The following is a 19064-nucleotide window of genomic DNA, read 5'->3' as shown; positions in this document are numbered from 1 at the left end:
ATAACTTCCCCTGCTTAAAGTATTTTATTGCAGTTATACCCAACCGGTATTTGCGAAAAATAAACACAGAAGTGAAAGATCTGTCACAAGACGATTGACACGTATCCGTGCACATTTTTAAGTGGGTACACGCAAATCCTGGTGCGTTCCTAGTGGGTATACGGCGTATACCTGCGTATCACGTAGACTACACCACTGGAAGTAACCCTCCCTTCGTCTCGGAGCTAAACCCAAAACAAACCGCTGCTTTTGCGGCACTCCAAGCCTCAACACGCACCTCTTTACACGGCGTCTCCGGGGGGCGGGGCTTAGACACGGCTGCGTGCAAAAAACGACGCTGGAAGCCGGATATGGATTGGATGCGGACGCATTCACCTGCACCGATAATGTCAAATGCTAGGGTACATTGGTTTCGTTGTCTTTTATTTACCATTCTCCTCAGTACTGCGCTGACGGCAGAGGTCTCCCTGTGGAATGTCTACCTGAACTCGGTGAGTGTGCACGGAATCTGGACGCGAGACCGAGTGCGGCTCCCACAATGCTAATGATGCATAGCAGCTCTTAGCTAGCTAGTTTAGCTATCTCATATTTATTAACTCGCTGAGGACAACCGTTGATATGTTTACGGGGATGTGAGCCAGCAACAAAGCGATCTGTATGACGTGCACTTGTTGTTTTTTTAAACAAAGACAACGTTAATATGCGTTACAGTGTTGACAGTGGAGCACTGCCCCTGTAGAGCTCTTGAATAGTAACGTCCCATCCCTATGATTGCCTCCCTACGGGGAGCATCGAACAGAGCTTGTACATCAAAATACTAATTTGCTTGATTTATTGGTTGTTGTTCATAGTACACCCGTATCCAGAGGTCTCGAGAGTTGTAGCAATGTAAAATCCCAAATAAACGTAAATATACTGTAACCTAGGCTAAACAAAACTTTGTGTGGCCACGTATAATAATAATAATAATAATAATAATAATAATAATAATAATAATAAATGAAATGTATATAGCGCTTAATATGGTACTCTAAGACGCTTTAAATATTGCCCTATCAAAACTATGTAAGACAGACTAGGAATAAAAGAAAAACAGAGGTTAAACATGAAGAATAAGGAGGGAGTTAGGTGGGGAAGGCTAGTGTGAAAAGGTATGTTTTGAGGGCAGATTTGAAAGAAGAGAGGGTTGGAGAGACTTTGATGTGGGAGGGGAGTGAATTCCAAAGGGTGGGGGCAGCAACTGAGACGCGTATCACATGAGACACGCTGTTTCGGTTTCAAACATGAGAGCAGTTTTCATTCCATGGTGACAAATATGTTCACGATTATGAATTACTCCACGATGACCAAAACCCCATTGCAACAACGTCCTCCCATGCTTCAAACGTCATGATGAACAAGCCCTACTGGCCACGATCAAATACCATCAGACATTATATGAACCATAGTACCCTTCATCCATGTGAAGGTGAAACCTTTAAACAATTGTTCTGTATCTGAGTTTGTCTCCTTCGTTTGCAGTCGCAAGATGTGGTCTTCCGGAAGACCTTGTATGCAAACACTACTATTTACATGAATTGTAAGTACTACCAAGTCGAACTCTGTACAGCCATAGATGGCACCAGAATGTCTGTTGTTGTCACTTGTTGTCATGGTTGATGTGAATAAAGTTTCCTTTCTCTTGACGAAGTCCTGGGGCCGGCGGAGTCTGCGCCTTGTGACGCAAACCTGGCCTTCAACATCAGCTGGTACCTCCGCTCCTCCGTGTGTTACAACGAAGTCTTCAACACCCCGGTCAGTGTGAACTTCATGTCTTTGTTTCCATCAAGTCGGCAATATATAATATACATTACACCATATAATGGTGTGATGTATATAATTGTATAATTGTATGACAATGTTTATGTGTGAAGCACTTTGAGTCTACCTTGTGTATGAAAAGTGCTACATAAATAAAGTTGCCTTGCCTTGCCTATTGTTTCCTGATGGTTAATTTTGAATTCAGACCACTAGAGGGCAGAAGTAGACCCCCTTACTCGTTGAATTTTGACATTATGGCAATGGCTACATGGCTTTGATCAATGATCCTCCCTGATGATTCTTTTTACGAGCATCATGGTTGTGGTTGTTGAGTTCAATTCACTAAAAAAAACGTTTTCATGTTCATTCTGGCACCGCCGTTGATTCGTTAGCCTGTGCAATGAATTCAACGGTTGCGTCGGCCTGCGTGAGCTCACTGGCAGCGTGTTGATGTGAATATCTCCATCTCTTCCTTCAGGACAACAAAGCGATCAACATGTTTGGTCTGGAGAGCATGCTGAAGGACGACTGGAGCGGCTACTACAGCCAGGGATACATGTACTTCGACAACTGCTCCTCTCTCTTCCTGCCCAAGGTCGGCAGCTCTCGGTCTAGGCAGCTGGTGTTGAACACCGATACCTTTTTTATATGTGTACATTTAAATCACTCCGGTGACATACTATACCACCAGGTGTGAGTGTGAATAGCCGTTACGAGCCGTTTTGAAAATCTGCCTCTTCTGACATCACAAGTGGGCGTATCCACCTGGATGGCTGATGGGCTGATCTGTCCAGCACACTTCATGTCCCCTTTTAAATTGACCACACGTCGTGGTTCAATAGACTTATTTATTTATTTATTTCTCCACTCTGCCCCACACCAGGTGTACCACGGAGACTTCAACAGCTACCAGCCCCTCTCCCCACCCAGGGTAAGGTCCCGACCATAGCCCCCCCCCCCCCCCCCCCACAGAGCAAGCTAGGCTCCTGGACTCTGGGCTGGCTGGTCTGCGGCTAATGTTGGCTAGATATGTGTGGTTAATCTTGCAGTCTTATATTATAAAAGAAATCGGACATTAACAAGATAATTACTAATGCTACACTAGAGTGTACACCCTGTTTTATATGTTTTCCATTTTTTTTCTCCTCTCAGAGCGATCCCTCCAACCAGACTCTGATATGGATGGATAAACCGGTAAGTGTCTGGGCTTGTTATTTTGATACTTGACTACGATATCCCAATTTTGGGATAATTCATGGGGATTAACATTTCTGGACCCCCAATCAATGAACCCCAATCTGGGGTTATTATGTTTGAATAATAATCTGGGATTATGATCCGACGGTGGCAGGACATCGGTGCGGTGGCCAAGGCGTGGGAGGACGGCCCGTATCTGTTCATCGTGAAGGTCCAGCCCATTTTGCGCCGCGGGGAAGACGTGGAGGACAGCACCTTCTCCTTCACAAGTGAGAAACCTTCCCCTTCTTCTTTCACATGTAGAGTCGTTCCCGTACTATTTTTCCTTCCCGGTTCCTGAACTTGGGTATCCGCCGATAGAGAGTATATACCGATGCAGCGTCTAGCATTGTGACTTTTAATAGCACTTAAGATGACCTCAATTTAAAGTCAGTTTAGTATCGGAGGAATTTCCAATACTGGTACAGGTATCGGAACAACTCTTCTCACATATTTGTGTCGGAGTGCAAATGTGTCTTTAGAACTGACCTCTGTGGGAACCCATTATTGTGAAGTTGCAGCCGTGGGTAAGTGATCCTTGTGGTTCCGGCTGATGTATCATCCTTGCTGTGTTGTTTCTAGTGAAAGTGGAGATGAAGGGATCACATGACTATTCGTCCCCTGCTGATTGGCCGCTGATGATGGTAGGTGATTCCTTACATCAATGAAACACTGCAAAGAGTTAACATTCTACACATTTGAACTACTGTTTATCCATATTTGAGACTATTGAATCACTAGTAAATTAAGATTCTTATTCTTCATTAAATCATCATCACTTGACTAAATTATTTCATTATTATTTCATGATTCCATTGGTGGTCTTTCAAGCACTTTGTTCCCTCATATTGTAAGTGTTGGGCACAACACTCCATAAAGTTTTGGGACATTGAAGACCTCTTACCCGCTGTTGCTCCGCCCCCAGTTCTTCATGGTCATGTGCATCGTGTACGTGCTGTTCGGCGCCCTGTGGCTGTTCTGGTCGGCCTGCTACTGGCGGGACCTGCTGCGGATCCAGTTCTGGATCGGGGCCGTGATCATCCTGGGCATGCTGGAGAAGGCCGTGTTCTACTCGGAGCACCAGAGCATCCGCTACCAAGGAGACTTCGGTCAGCGTCCCGTTGGCGGAGTTCAATTCATTCATTTGTCGTTTGTTGAGAGGCAGGTTCTGGCGAGGGGCTGGGGTGTTTTGAGCCGAAAGGTCCCTGGTTGGAACCGCAACGTTTTCGGTTCTACCTGTAGGGTTTCTTGGGCAAGACGCCCCCTCCCTCTATCGGCTCCTTAAAGGGAAAACAAAACGTGTTTTTTAAATGTATTCTCATTGTCCACAGTGATAGGTGCTGCGATATTCGGCGAGTTGCTTTCTGCCCTGAAGAGGTCTTTAGCCCGAATCCTGTTCCTCATCGTCAGTCTGGGCTACGGCATCGTCAGGTAAGTCAAGAGCACCGTAGGCAAGGAAGAGCATCATAGTAACATAGTACAATTCCAGCGTCTTGAGCTATGATTGACTGTTGATCACATTCTCTGATGGTTTCAGTACACGGTGGGAGATGGTCAAGCTTGTTGTTTAATTTGGTCGCAGTCGGTATCAAGCCAGTCATAGAGCTAGCTTGATAATTGTCAGAGCCACGATCTGTCGGAATACAGAAGCCAACCCACCCCTTCAAGCCATTTGGCCCGTATGATTGGCTGATTCCACTTCCTTGTGTTTTGTCATTGGTGCAGGCCCCGGCTGGGCACCACAGTGCACCGGTTAGCGGCGGTGGGCCTGCTCTACCTCCTCTTCTCCTCCGTGGAAGGAGTGCTCCGGGTCACCGGCGTAAGTCCCCACTGACCCCACGGTCTGACCACAACATCACCATCAAACACTTTGACAAGAAGCACCCTCACAACCTCAATCAAAACAAACGTGTGTGTGTGTGTGTGTGTGTGTGTGTGTGTGTGTGTGTCCCCCTGCAGGGCTTCAACGGTACGGTGGCCTTGGTGGCTAACCTCAGCCTCTCCCTGATCGACTCCTGCGTCATGTGGTGGATATCCTTTACACGCGCATGGCTGTGTGTCCGCTTTTTAACAGGGACTCTTATTTTGAAAGGATTTACACCCCTGAGCCTTTCGGTCGGTCAACACACTTTTGTACATTTTTAATTAAAATGGTTGATGTTGAAGGGCATTTGATCCATATTCATCCGCATCGTTTGAACCTCTCTTAATGAGAGCCTGGCCGGGGGTTGTCGTGGTGATGGTGCTCCGCTCCACCCGCTGTTTCTCCTTGACCTCCTCCTCCTCCGCCCACATCTTCATCAGCCTGTCTCAGACCACCCGCCTGCTGAAGCTCCGCAGGAACGTGGTCAAGCTGTCGCTCTACCAGCACTTCACCAACACCCTCATCTTCTCCGTGGTCGGTGAGTGTCCTGGAGGGGGGGTCTGTCTGTGGGGGGGGGGGGGGGGTCTGTCTGGGGGGGGGTCTATCTTTGGGCCAACACTTTGATATCAGAAACGAGATCAATGCCGTGTCTGAACTGGTCCACTTATGTACCATTAATAATAATAATAATAATAATACATTTTATATTTATATTTATTTATATTCAAGAATCTCAAAGTGCTTCAGAGAAAAAAATACCAAAAAACTATTAAAAAAAGGGGGAACCTCAAAGAAAGTTTAGCTGAATGCTCTTTTAAAGAGATGGGTTTTGAGGTTCCGTTTAAAAAGAGCCATTAGTGTGTGTGTGGTTTATAAACATCTGTCTGTGTTGTTTACATGTCCCTCTTATGTTCTGCGTGTGTCTCCGCAGCCTCCATCATCTTCATCATCTGGACCACCAAGGTCTTCAAGATGGTGGAATGCCAGACGGTAGGTGTGATCGACGTCGGCGGGCGACGGCGACACTCTGTTGCCATGACTCCCTCTTTTTATGTACCGCCCGTTGTTGAGTCTCGGGTGATCAAACCTCGGCCACTGTCCCCCCCCCCCCCCCCCCGCAGGGCTGGAGGGACCTGTGGGTGGACGACGCCTTCTGGAGGCTGCTCTTCTCCACCATCTTGCTGGTCATCATGGTGCTGCTCCGGCCCTCCGCCAACAGCCAGAGGTCGGGGGTAAACAGGAAGCGGAGGACCCACCGCTCCCTCCCGAATGTCTTGCAGTCCATTTTAAAACCAAGGCTGAGAACCGAAGGACTGTGTTTGCCTGAGGCTCCCGTCCAGAGTGTCTTGCTGTAGCACGACGGCATACTATAGCATGGGCGGGGCCAGTGGGAACGTAACCCCTACCCCTGGCAGTGCTGATGCCATGCTCCACTCATTGAGCCACACAGGCTAACTGTTACCAAGTAGTGTCACCGGTAACTTCCTGGTTTAATTAAGTTAAATGTAATCCTCATGACTTTATTAACTGCTTAGCAACACCACCCTGATCTTGTATCTCGCCCGTCCGATGTTGAGGATGCCCAGTGTGAACGGTAAGGTGGGTTAGGATAGAAACCGGGACGTTCGGGATCCGGTCCTGATCTCATGTGCTCATCCTCTCTCAGGTTTTCCCATTCACCTCTGATCGATGAAGACGATGACGAAGAGGAGGCCAAGGAACCCATGTTGAATGAAGCGTTCGGTAAGGACGAAATAACTTCTCCCTCCAGAAGCGCATACCCCACCTGTAGGGGGGGTCCGGCATACAGGGACCGCACAGTAACATTGACCCCCCCCCCCCCCGACACAACCATATCTATTGATGGTAAAAAAAAAAAGGTTTTATCTTACCAAGGACTTATCGTATCGATCGAAAAAGACCTTTCCTTTTGAATATTAAGTTATTGAGGAAGGGCTCTGACGGTGTGCTCGGTATCTTCTCTCCACTCTTTCAGAGGGGATGAAGATGAGGGGCTCCAAGCCAGACACCAACGGCTCCCAGAAGCTGCTGAGCAAAGAGGTCCGTCTTCTGCACGCTCCTCCTCCTCCTCCTCCTCCTCCTCCTCCTCCTCCTCCTTCCTTCCTCCCGGGCGACCCGTCCAACGGGGCGCCCGTCTGTCCATGTGTGACGTCGGGCTCGGGTCCGCCTCGTCTGACGGCCGTTTGCGGTTTCTGTGTCTTTGTCGTTACAGGATGAGGATCTCAAGTGGGTGGAGGAGAACATCCCCACCACCGTGGCGGACGTGTATGTATCTCGCATTAGGGCTTTGCATTTAATCTGATTAATGAATCTAATCTGATTTTAATGGGGGGATTAGAATTTGGTGTCAAACGATCTCCAAACGGATCTCCCAATATAATCGAGTTGAAGGGATTATTATTACAGCTGGATACATATTTGTACTTGATAATTTTTTTCATGTGGACTTTTCAAACCGTTCTCAGTTACAAAGTGTTGTTTGGAGAGTAATGCTAAATAAATGCATCATGTTTTCAAACTCAAAAATAATCGTGATTTCAATATTGGGCAGCCCTATCTCACATTAGTTCGGGGTCGTTGGGTTCAGCGCTTCAGAATACGAGTCCTGTCACTGCGGCCATGAGCATGGTGAACGGATTAGAAATAACCCTGTTTAGAGGCCCACTGGTATCCAGCCCCCCCCCCAACCCCAAACGTGTCATCACAGTAAAGAACACTGCTTTGGTTTGGGAGTATTTACCATGTTGGACATTCCCGGTCCTTTTTCCTAACTTGACCTTTCTGACGTAAGTGGATTAAAGTGACTGAATATGGTTGGAGTTCCTGGTAATCAATGGATCATGTGTTGTACCTCACGGGCCTCGTTTACCTCGTCCAAGTGTCGTGGCAACTGACGGAATGATGGATCCTGATAACATTCAGGCAAGACAGAAAATGACCCTTTACTCTTCTCCCTCTGTCTCCCTGTCTCTCTGTCTGTCTGTCTGTCTCTCTCGCTCTACAGAGCTCTGCCTGTGATGCTGGACGAGGAAGAGGTAAAGTAGCCAACAGCTTCCCATTCAAAGAAACCGCAGTGGGTACCCGACCTCCACAGTGCACCACTTCAGTTCCGTTTTGTGCGTTCATCCTCCCTGTTCCCTTCGCAGGAAATCCTCAAAACCAAAATGGAGAGATCCAAAATGGAGTAGGAGCGGCAGCTGAGAGGTCGTGACCGGAGAGACGCCCAAAGGCATCGCAGCGGCCGGGAATGAAAAGGCAAAGTAACGGAGACGGCATGGAGTGGCTGTCATGTAAATGAGAAACCAAAAAAAAAAAAGAATATGATTTGGACACAGCCTGTGGTTCCTATTTTATATTATTAATGTTATTATTTATATATTTTTTTGTATTTTGGGAGCTATGTGCCACTGGGCGTGGTTCTTGGTTAGCCTGTCGTTGGCTTCCACTCTCGTACGGCCTGAAGGTTTCTACTGCAAGACGTAGATTAAATCACAACCCATTAAGCTACTCATTCATATCACCTGTTTTGTTTGGCACCAAGTCGGCAAGTTTATTTATTAGTTAATTTATTCACCTTTCAACCCCAAACACACTCAGGCTCCACTGATTGTACTGGACTGGGACCTGGTAGGACCCAGTAGTAAATAACTGGAAATAACTGGTAGGAAATAACGCTCTCACTGCTCTCCCTACGTTGCACATACGACTTGGTGGCCAACCGAGAAACCGTAACAGAATGTACAAACCTCTGAAGGATCCTATGGGCAATTTATTCACTGGGCGGAAATCTTCTGATATATCTACTTCCTGTTGTTAAATGTTGTGGTAAAATAAACAGATTTGCACTACAACGTTGGACATAATGCACATGATTGAGAACTTTTCTTTCTACAATTAATATATTTTTAATTTCCTAATGCAGCACGCTGTTAACTGCAGTGGTCCCCTGACAGAAACGGGTTCTGTAAATGTGCCGCTGGGTGAAATATTAGGTTGAAGATGATTGGTTATATTTGTACTGTGACCTCGCTGCTGGTGCTGAACCTGAGTTGGTTGTATTTGTTGCGACGCAGATGTTCTGAGGTTAGAGCAATGTGTTTGACTTCCTGGTTTTGGCATGGCAAAAATAAGAAGTCAATGTTTTCCATTTGACCCTTGACCCCCAAATCGCCCCTTCTTCGTCAATCAAGGGATACCTGTATAATAGTCTGGCTTATAAAAACCTCCTGAAATCTGCTCTAAATTGTGATGTGTTGCACAGAATGATACATGACTTGGTCGTCATCGCTATGGCATTCTTTAGAATTCTTCACTTTCTACAAAGGCTAACGTTTATTTACGTCTTAATTGTGTGTCGGATGGTCTTGTCGCAATTTAACCCATGCTTGGCCGATCTCTATACTGTATATGAGCACTCACCCTATTGTAACAGAAAAAGGGAATCTTGATCATCCTGTAATTAATCAGGTCTGTCTGACTTCATTTGACAATATTTTATATTTATTTCTCTGTCTTCACTAAAGACACTCCTCCTAAACTGGATGAATCATATGCCGTCCTTCTGCACTCGTCAGAATATGTGTGGGCTTTTGGTGTATATTTATGTTTAATCTTATTTTCATTTGACTTGTTTCTAGAGGAATTCGAGCTCTTGATTCTGGTTGTCTCTCCAAGTTGTTATTAACAATTGAATGATATTGTATGGCTTTTATTTGTTTGTCCTGGAGTAAAGTTTTTATTGAAACCTATATTTTGGTCATCATGTTTCTGTGCACTCTTTTTAGAAACAAAATACGTATCTATTATCTGTTCTGTGGTTCATAAAAGTAACTTTCTGGGTATACCATATTTAGTTTTTTGTTTCATTTTTTTTCATTGGGACGTCAGCGAGTGGATACCTGGCCTATTGCAGTGACTACAACTGAATGCCTTGACATAACCGGCCAGCACCCCATCACCTGTTATACTCTTATAAACTAAATTATTTAAAATGTTTAGCCTTAATGTACAGTATGTATGTCAATTATGGCACCCATTGCACTCCTGATCATCCCTTAAAGGAGGGATCCCCCACGCTGAGTTCTTTCAAGATTTCTTCCTTGCTAATTAAGGGAGATTTTTCTCGACTTCTGGGGGGTTGTCTCATAGATATATTTCCTTCCTTCCTTCGATCACTTTAACTGTGATCAAGGGCTAAACAATTGAATTGAAGTCAAGGGGAGAAGGGCGCGGGACAACCGCTCCTTGCCCACTTTATCTTTAATGCTCACTGTTCCTTTAATGCCTACTGTACCTTTAATGCTGTCCTCGTGAGTCCGCTGATTTCGGGTCACGTGCCTGTCAAACCTCCCGTTCCTCCTTCAGGCAGCGATCAACACAACTCGTAAACTAGCATGTTGTTGGACAGCCCAGCTAGCCAACCGACGCTACCAAGGAACTGCAGTGCTTACGTCTTTATGTTTTAGTTTAACACCTCAGTGTGAAACAAAGACATTTTCCGGTTGTACGGACTGTCACAGGATACAAACGAAGCCATGTATTTTTGCTCTGGTTGACTGCTAACTTTGAGCTAAGATAGCTTAGCTAGCCATCAGATGGTTTGTTTTGGTCGAGGTGGACTGGTGACATAAAGAAAACAACAGCCCGTCTCGGTGATTTTTACACGCCTTGGGTTCCCTGGGGCGCTGATGTGTTGGTTCCCCTGGCTCCACATCAGTTGAGATAAAGAAACACGCAGTGGATGGAAACATGGCGTAAAGGCGTGACGCCGAGACCCAAGGTGTTGTCAACAGGCAGGGAGACAGTCAACAGGCAGGGAGACAGTCAACAGGCAGGGAGACAGTCAGTCAGTCTGGCCAACTCCAGCCGGCCGTGGAGCCCATCTCTTATCACTGAATCGCCCCTAAACTAGTTCGACATGCACGACGCGTATGAACCGGTGCCTATCTTGGAAAAGCTTCCCCTCCAGATTGACTGCCTGGCGGCTTGGGGTAAGTTCCTACACCACCCCTACCCACATCTCGACGAGTTTTTCCTTTCCTTAAACATCGTACAGGCAGTACCGTGGTGGTCCTACGTGGCTCGTAGGTTTATAGGGACGTGATTTCGCCGACATGAATGACTCTCCCGTGACCGACGCGACAGAAGAGCTAGAAGCTGACAATGCGACATTGTGTTGGGGCATGCCTGGCCATTTCACACGGGAGGATAGTGTGGAAGAACGTTCTATTCAATGTATCGATATTTTATTGCTGGTTCCAATTGAAGCATGTTAATGTTGTATATAAAATAATTTAAAGGTCTAGCCTTTCTACATAAATACTCCCAGATATTTTCTTAAAGTTGTGTGGTATGAATCAAATGAAAAATAAACTTGGGTGTCACTGTTCAATTTGTGTCTGTGTTCCTTTAGAGGACTGGCTTCTGGTTGGCACGAAACCGGGACACCTCCTCCTCTACCGGATAAAGAAAGATGCAGGTGAACCTGCTGTTCCTAATAGTCTATCTGCACAGATTTTATTCTTACTGGGCTACCTGTAGGTTCGTTCTTGAATAGAATGCCTAACCCCTAATTGCTTATTAATGTTGTGTATCTAAATCGTGCAGGATAAAAGCATCTGTCAAATGATCAGAGGGTGGGGAAGTTAAAACAATCAGGCCTGAAGTTGTTGTATATCATTTTTATGATACCTTGAGTCATACCTTCTGTGACGTACACACCTGACACCCCTGGATTCATTGCTATAATCATTTCTGCATATGAATGCAGAATCTGTAGGCAACGGGACATTATTTTGGTATCAGAAGCGCACTGATTTCCATTCGTAGTATGGACCAATCACGTTTTGAGCGGGCGTCATCGTACAACGACTATTTTAATCGTACAATGACGATTTATGGTTTCTGAGATCGGCCCAGGATGAAAGCTGCTTTCTCCTCCACAGGCACCAATAGATTTGAGGTGACGCTGGAGAAATCCAACAAGAACTTCTCAAAGAAGATCCAGCAGGTATACATGTGGAAAAGGCATATTTTCAAACGGCTTATAATGGCTGTCACACATCTGGTGGCCTAATATCGCCCCTTTTGATGAAATCATTCTGACATATCAAGTTCTTTTGTGGATGTTTTTTTAAAGTCCTTCCTGTTTGTCTCTGCAGCTCTTCGTGGTCTCCCAGTACAAGATCCTCGTCAGTCTGCTTGGTAGGCTTTTCTCGACCCTAGTCAGAGTTGTTGATCTCCCATTGGACGACCACGTTTTACATTTTAATGAAAGCAAATGTTTGCGGCGGTGAAGCACCGTTGCCTAGCAGCTGAGAAAAGGTTTCTGTTTCTTGGCCTGTATGCGGAGCAGGTTGTGCGCTTTGCTGTGGGCTTGCTCTGCTAGTTCATGTTCCACAGTACTGATTTGTAATAGATATAATTGAATGTATGTACAATATTAAGTTGCTAGGTTAACTGGATGCTCCATGTTGTGTGGCTGGTGAGCGAGGATTGGAAACGGCACACAAATATGCCATGATTGCATGACTGCTTTTTCTAGTGAACAACAGTGTGCAGTGAGTCATCAATTGAGGAAGCTTTCTCATGTCTGGTCCAATTTGTTTGTTCATGCAGTATTCTCTTTAGCTCTCTTAAGTTGACCTCCAGTGGATGCACCATGAGTTGTTTGGTATCACCCCACAGAGAACAACATCCATGTCCACGACCTGCTGACCTTCCAGCAGATCACCGTGGTGCCCAAGGCCAAGGGAGCCACTCTGTTCTCCTGCGACCTACAGGTCAGACACGCCCCTCTCTACAGCTTACTCCCATTGACCTTACAGGCCTTGTCTAGCTCATTGATGCTCAGACACGCCCCTCTCTACAGCCTACTTGCATTGATCTTACAGGCCTTGCCTAGCTCATTGATGCTCAGACACGCCCCTCTCTACAGCCTACTTGCATTGATCTTACAGGCCTTGTCTAGCTCATTGATGCTCAGACACGCCCCTCTCTACAGCCTACTCACATTGATCTTACAGGCCTTGTCTAGCTCATTGATGGTCTGACGATGACTTCATGCATGGCTCATTACCCGACATGTTGTGACACTCACACTCACAATCATGATTTAGTTACCTTTAACAATCAGCGGTTAGTAATTAGCAGTAAGTCTATGACTTACTTATCAGCACTCATGATTTAGGAATTATCAATCGTCATGTAATTAATCATAGTTCGATTTTTAACATCATTGCATGATGAAGTAGTTGGTCTCATCCTGTCATGCAATAATTAGTCTTTTAGTATTCTTGATTTAGTAATTAGGCTGAGGAGGACTAGCATCAGACTATGGTTTAGTAACGAGTATCCTTCTGGATTAGTACCTAGTGAATGATCTAGTAATGCCTGTGTCCTATGATCTCCCCCCCCCCCCCCCCCCCCCAGTCCGGCTCCGGAGAGGCCAAGCTGAGGATGTGTGTCGCGGTCAAGAAGAAGCTGCAGCTGTACTTCTGGAAGGACCGGGAGTTCTACGAGCTCCAGGTGAGACCACGGCCCGCCTGTCTCCAGAAGAGAACCCCGGGTGTCTTTAAAACAAGTGCTGCCCCTCCAGAGGCTGCTACACCTCGCTCACTGTGTGTGTGTGTGTGTGTGTGTGTGTGTGTGTGTGTGTGTGTGTGTGTGTGTGTGTGTGTGTGTGTGTGTGTGTGTGTGTGTGTGTGTGTGTGTGTGTGTGTGTGTGTGTGTGTGTGTGTGTGTGTGTTTCAGGGGGACCTGGGGGTACCGGACATCCCCAAGTCCATGGCGTGGTGTGAGAACTCCATATGCGTGGGCTTCAAACGGGACTATTACCTCATCCGGGTAGGTTTCCGACAGGAAATGACCTCATTATAGCCATCCCCTCACCACTGACTCCCACCGCAGTCGTCTGTGAAAACGCGACTCTGCAGTTTTGCTCTCTAGCGACCGAGTCTTTCAGCTGTACTTAGATATTTTATTATTATTATTAACCTTTATTTAACGAGGCAAGAATTTTCTTGAGATCAAATTATATTCTATATTCCTATAGACTCGTTAGCCCAAGTGACAATTTGTAATTGAGAATTTCCCCGTTATAAAAATCCACAAAATGTACAAATCGAAAATAATATACAAATACGTATCCAGCTGTTTTGCCATTTCTATAAAACATTGAATGAATAAAATAACTATACTTAAAAACTAGATTATATTAGTTTGGAGATCGAAAAACCCAAATCACAACGTTTGAAGATGCGTGACGCAAATATCGGAATCGCGACCGTAATTGGATCAATCGCCCATCCCTACCTCAGCGTCTGTGCGTGGAGGCCAGAGCCTCGGCTCCCTGAGCTGTGTCTCCGCTCACTCTGAGGTGTGAACCCTCTTGGCGCGGTACGCTAACCTGCTGTGTCTCTGTTGGGGTTCCTCTGGGGCGGTCCGCGGCCCAGATGGACGGGCGCGGGTCCATCAAGGAGCTGTTCCCCACCGGGAAGCAGCTGGAGCCCCTGGTGACGCCGCTGGCCGACGGCAAGGTGGCGGTGGGCCAGGACGACCTCACGGTGGTGCTCAACGAGGAGGGCGTCTGCACGCAGAAGTGCGCCCTGAACTGGACCGACATCCCCATCACCATGGGTAGGTGACCTCGTCTTCATCACCGGGGGTAGGGGAACTCCTCTTCGTCACGTCTTCGTTCTCATTGTTTCAGGAGACGAGGTGGTACAATTATACTGCAGTGTCTAAGACAGACGGTAGGGGAGATAATACAACTATTGTGGACATCAATACTGAATAACGAAACTTTTTATCTCCACTACTTGAGTAGTAGTGTTAATGTACATCCCTAAAACTGAATTTGTACCTTGACCGTTGCGGCAGAAATCATTGAGATGGTGTATGCAACGTTGTGGAAACTACTTTCTAAATAACGTTAGTCTAGCCGCAAGGATGTGTCCACTCAAGAAGTGTGTTGGCGTTCATCAGCTGGTGTATAATCTAGGTGCATTGATTATGGTGATGCTCATCACGCACAAACCCAATTACGCCAACGCCAATTCAGCAGGCCTCAGGTGTTTGGCAGGAGCTTGCTGCCACCACAAATACATTTCAGCAACGAGCCGCACAGAACCGCTCCCCTCCATGTCCCAGAAGTAGTGCTTCCCTACGTTTAAAGTCCTGTTCTCCTTTCAGTCTCTTCCTCCTCACGTTCTGCTGCAGTGCTTCAGTTCTGGTTCCTTCTTTTACCGATTCCTAACTTTGGTTACTCACCCCCGGGCCCCGGCGCACGTGTCTGGTTAACTGTCTGGTTGTACATTAATAGGTTTAGTGCTACATAATTGACATGTTCACATTTCTCTTCTTAAGGTCCCCTAATATATACTTGGAAACTGTTTACCGATTCATAACCACTAGCAAACTACTCGGGGATACTTCTTCATGGGGATGTTGGTGTTATGGAGAAGAGTTGGTAACCAGTATTGTCTGGCCTAAAAATGTTGGGAGAGGAACCTCTGAGCCAGACGCTGATGCTGGATCAGTCTGAAGGGGCACGTGTCATGCCTGCTGGGTCGCAGGGGGGAAATGAATACTGGGAGCAGGACTTTACAGATGAATCATCATTTCCTGTCTTATATGATGGTGTTTTATGAATGTAGTTTCTGCACAGCATAGTTTCCTCTCCTCTACTGTACGTAGACAAGTGGTTCTCTGAGGACCAGCCTCCCGGGGACCGGTCTCGAGGTTTCAGACTTCCCCTGTTTAGTTAGTCTATACTACAAGCTAGCTCTCCAGAGTTTGTGCGAACTGTGATGGGATGGTGCTAATTCATTGTTAATGACTTCAATGACGATGTTGCCTAGCCCTGGATTCTATCAACCTCATTTGATCCTGTATTACTCCTGATTATTATGGTCTGTTGATCATCATAATGAGGTGGATAAGGATGATTGTTGTTGATGACTTTTGTTTGTTCATTTAGTTGGTGTTAAACCGTGTGTGTGTCTCCACCCGTGTGTGTGTGTCTGTGTGTGTGTGTGTGTTTGTGTGTCTCTGTGTGTGTGGGTGTGCGTGTGTGTGTGTCTCTGTCTCTGTCTCTGTCTCTGTCTATGTCTCTGTGTGTGTGTCTCAGAGCACCAGCCGCCCTACATCATCGCGGTGCTGCCTCGCTACGTGGAGATCCGCACCTTGGAGCCTCGTCTCCTGGTCCAGAGTGTGGAGCTGCAGAGGCCCCGCTTCATCACCTCAGCAGGGTGAGCACACCTTAAACATCAGTACTTGATATCATATAGCATAATTTTTATGTGTCTTTCTTTTTATCAACGCTCTGTTCATGCATGTTATTATCCGTGCAATGGAATATAAAGATGCATTCAATAAGTATCAATGAATGACTGAAAGGGGATCACTCCCCTTGTATTCCACTTGTTTCTCATGATGCTGGTTGACTCTTGTGGACCAGTGGCCTGCAGTGCAGAGGCCGTCCACTAGGGGGCGCATGGCAGCTGCTGATCTGCAGTGCAGAGTCCGTCCACTAGGGGGCGCATGTTAGCCGCTGAAAATTTAAAACATGAGTTGACGTTTAGAATTCTCCCGAAGTGGTTGGGAGGGAATTCTAAACTGAAGGCAAAGGGATGAGTGGCAGGTGGAGGGCTGTGAATCAGACGTGTTGTCAAGATCTGTACCAAGAATAACGAACAGACTGCATAATAGTAGACTCCAGCGAAACAATCCTCAATCATCCCGGTGTTTTACACTCCTCATCCCGGTGTTTTACGCTCCTCATCCCGGTGTTTCACGCTCGTCATACTGATGTTTTACTCTCCTCATCCCGGTGTTTTACTCTCCTCATCCCGGTGTTTTACGCTCCTCATCCCGGTGTTTTACGCTCCTCATCCCGGTGTTTTACACTCCTCATCCCGGTGTTTTACGCTCCTCATCCCGGTGTTTTACTCTCCTCATCCCGGTGTTTTACTCTCCTCATCCCGGTGTTTCACGCTCCTCATCCCGGTGTTTTACATTCCTCATCCCGGTGTTTTACGCTCCTCATCCCGGTGTTTCACGCTCCTGATCCCGGTGTTTTACTCTCCTCATCCCGGTGTTTTACGCTCCTCATCCCGGTGTTTCACGCTCCTCATCCCGGTGTTTCACTCTCCTCATCCCGGTGTTTCACACTCCTCATCCCGGTGATTTACGCTCCTCATCCCGGTGTTCCCTGTTTCCTTCCAGGCCCAACGTGGTGTACGTGGCCAGCAACCACTTCGTGTGGCGCCTGGTCTCCGTCTCCATCGCCAGCCAGATCAGACAGCTGCTGCAGGACAAACAGTTCGAGCTGGCCCTGCAGTTGGCGGTAAGTCACCTGACCTGCGAGCCAGGGGCAAGAGCCAATCAGGGGTCACCAAGACGGCCTGGTGCCCTGCGGATTGGCTCTTTCCCCGGAAGCTTCCGTCTGTGTTTCTCTGTCCAGGCGCCTGAAAGATGTACGACTGATGTGTGTTTACATTCGTGTTGAGTGGCCAGGTCTTACCTCCGTGCAGTAGAGAGTACACCAATAAATATGGCTGATTGTTGTTACACTCAGATCAAATGTAAATGTTTTAATTGTCCACCTGCAGTTATCTGTGAAGCTTTCAGTCCCTAAATGGCAAACGGACTGCATTTATACAGCGCTTTTCTAACCCTAGGCCACTCAAAGCGCTTTACAATGTTCACCCATTCACACACGGACGGCGGTATCAGCCATGCGGGGCGACGGTCAGCTCGTCAGGAGCCGATAGGGTGAGGCGTCTCGCTCAGGGACACCTCGACACAACTAGGAGGAGCCGTGGAATCGACCTAGCAACCTTCAGGCTACCAGCCAACCCCGCTCTACCTCCTGAGCCACATGGCGCCCATACACAGTCCCTGCACGCATGATGAAACCTCCATCAGTAGGGGGCGCTGTACCCCAAACTTAACGTTCTGAATGTTTCTCCCCATCCTCCTTTGATAATGTGAGTATTTCTGCTCCTGATCAGAAGATGAAGGACGACTCTGACGGAGATAAGAAGCAGCAGATCCACCACATCCAGAACCTGTACGCCTTCAACCTGTTCTGCCAGAAGAGGTTTGACGACTCCATGCAGGTCTTCGCAAAGCTGGGCACAGGTACGGTTGCCAGCCCTGGGCGCTCATGTGGTGTTGGGTGGGGGGGGGGGGGGTCTGGAAGATGGAGAATGGGGATTTACAGACACGGTTTTCATTAGAGGAACCAAACACTGGGCTTGAGTTGCGTAATCAAAACCCATATTTGGTCCAACACAGGCTTTTTATACTCCTGTTTGTCGGCCTAGTTGGCCCCAACTCTCCCAACAAACTAAATGGACTGCAGCCTTCATCGTTTGGTGCACTCCTTGGCGAAAAGTGGAGAATATTCCAATAATATGATGCTGGCTCTTAAAGTTTTTTTATGGGAATACAGAAATGTCCTTGTAAAAAAAAGAAATCCTTCTGCTGAACTATCATGCAATCAGGGTTCCCGTGCTAAACTATGATCCTGTCCTAGAATATGCTATTCTTATCTTGACTTAAGTATCTAAAATATGAATTAGGGGGGGGTCACAAGGGGTACTAGACTGGGTACCCCCAGCCTGTTCTGCAGGCGATTTGAAATCGCCCTGCCCTCCGATACGCTTTTGCGGGAGCCAATCACCAAGCTGGCTTTTCCCCCTGGCGTGCTATAGGCTGGTTTAACACAATGACGACAGAAACGCGACGGCATGCAGCCGGTTGCGTGCACACAGAGTCCTTTGAACCCGTTGATCACCCCTCTTGTGCTGAAGAAAATGACAGTAGCCTCCCCAGACCAACGTGCAGTCTAGGATTGAGCTTGGTCTGGCGACAGCCAGGCTAAGGGGGTGCATGACTCTGCCGTGTCGTCGTCGTCGTCCCCGTCCCCCCCCCCCCAGACCCAACCCACGTCATCGGGCTGTACCCCGACCTGCTCCCCTCGGACTACCGCAAGCAGCTACACTACCCCAACCCCCTGCCCACGCTGTCAGGGGCGGAGCTGGAGAAGGCCCACCTCGCCCTCATCGACTACCTCACACAGGTGGAGCGTGTGTGTGTGTGTGTGTGTGTGTGTGTGTGTGTGTGTGTGTGATGGTGC

At 47.2% G+C, this 19064-nt stretch overlaps 2 protein-coding genes across 3 annotated transcripts in view; both read left to right on the top strand.

Moving 5' to 3' along the window:
• Nucleotides 1-283: 283 nt before the first annotated feature.
• Nucleotides 284-9669, top strand: LOC132457289 (transmembrane protein 87A-like). Its single transcript, XM_060051522.1, has 21 exons — nt 284-491; nt 1522-1579; nt 1691-1794; nt 2279-2395; nt 2684-2731; nt 2953-2994; nt 3152-3266; nt 3619-3680; nt 3962-4145; nt 4368-4467; nt 4762-4855; nt 4996-5069; nt 5332-5438; nt 5832-5890; nt 6022-6125; nt 6567-6643; nt 6897-6961; nt 7134-7186; nt 7926-7956; nt 8068-8530; nt 8563-9669. The coding sequence occupies exons 1-20, from the start codon at nt 351-353 to the stop codon at nt 8107-8109; spliced, it is 1677 nt and encodes a 558-aa protein (XP_059907505.1). The 5' UTR covers nt 284-350; the 3' UTR covers nt 8110-8530; nt 8563-9669.
• A 584-nt stretch (nt 9670-10253) lies between these two features.
• The window catches only part of vps39 (VPS39 subunit of HOPS complex), a 28002-nt gene continuing 19191 nt past the window's right edge, over nt 10254-19064 (top strand). Inside the window, exons 1-12 of one of the 2 annotated variants that reach the window (XM_060051439.1) lie at nt 10254-10911; nt 11334-11399; nt 11866-11930; nt 12082-12124; nt 12608-12702; nt 13352-13447; nt 13673-13765; nt 14374-14557; nt 16050-16170; nt 17147-17267; nt 17938-18064; nt 18865-19007. In XM_060051439.1, coding sequence (XP_059907422.1) covers nt 10839-10911; nt 11334-11399; nt 11866-11930; nt 12082-12124; nt 12608-12702; nt 13352-13447; nt 13673-13765; nt 14374-14557; nt 16050-16170; nt 17147-17267; nt 17938-18064; nt 18865-19007 — 1227 coding nt within the window. In that variant the 5' untranslated portion in view covers nt 10254-10838. Of the gene's footprint in view, nt 10912-11333; nt 11400-11865; nt 11931-12081; nt 12125-12607; nt 12703-13351; nt 13448-13672; nt 13766-14373; nt 14558-16049; nt 16171-17146; nt 17268-17934; nt 18065-18864; nt 19008-19064 lie in introns of both variants that reach the window. The other variant, XM_060051438.1, reaches the window with a different exon arrangement.

The sequence above is a fragment of the Gadus macrocephalus genome, chromosome 5 (genome assembly GCF_031168955.1).
Source record: "Gadus macrocephalus chromosome 5, ASM3116895v1".
NCBI classification, from domain to species: Eukaryota; Metazoa; Chordata; class Actinopteri; order Gadiformes; family Gadidae; genus Gadus; species Gadus macrocephalus.
The sequence above is the reverse complement of the archived record's forward strand: the minus strand, read 5'-3'. Positions and strand labels throughout refer to the sequence as shown.

Coding starts and splice junctions, on each gene's coding strand:
- LOC132457289 (XM_060051522.1), top strand. CDS start 351: ATGGATTGGATGCGGACGCATTCACCTGCACCGATAATGTCAAATGCT. Junction 6,644..6,896: donor CATGTTGAATGAAGCGTTCG/GTAAGGACGAAA, acceptor CCACTCTTTCAG/AGGGGATGAAGATGAGGGGC. Junction 6,962..7,133: donor AGAAGCTGCTGAGCAAAGAG/GTCCGTCTTCTG, acceptor TTGTCGTTACAG/GATGAGGATCTCAAGTGGGT.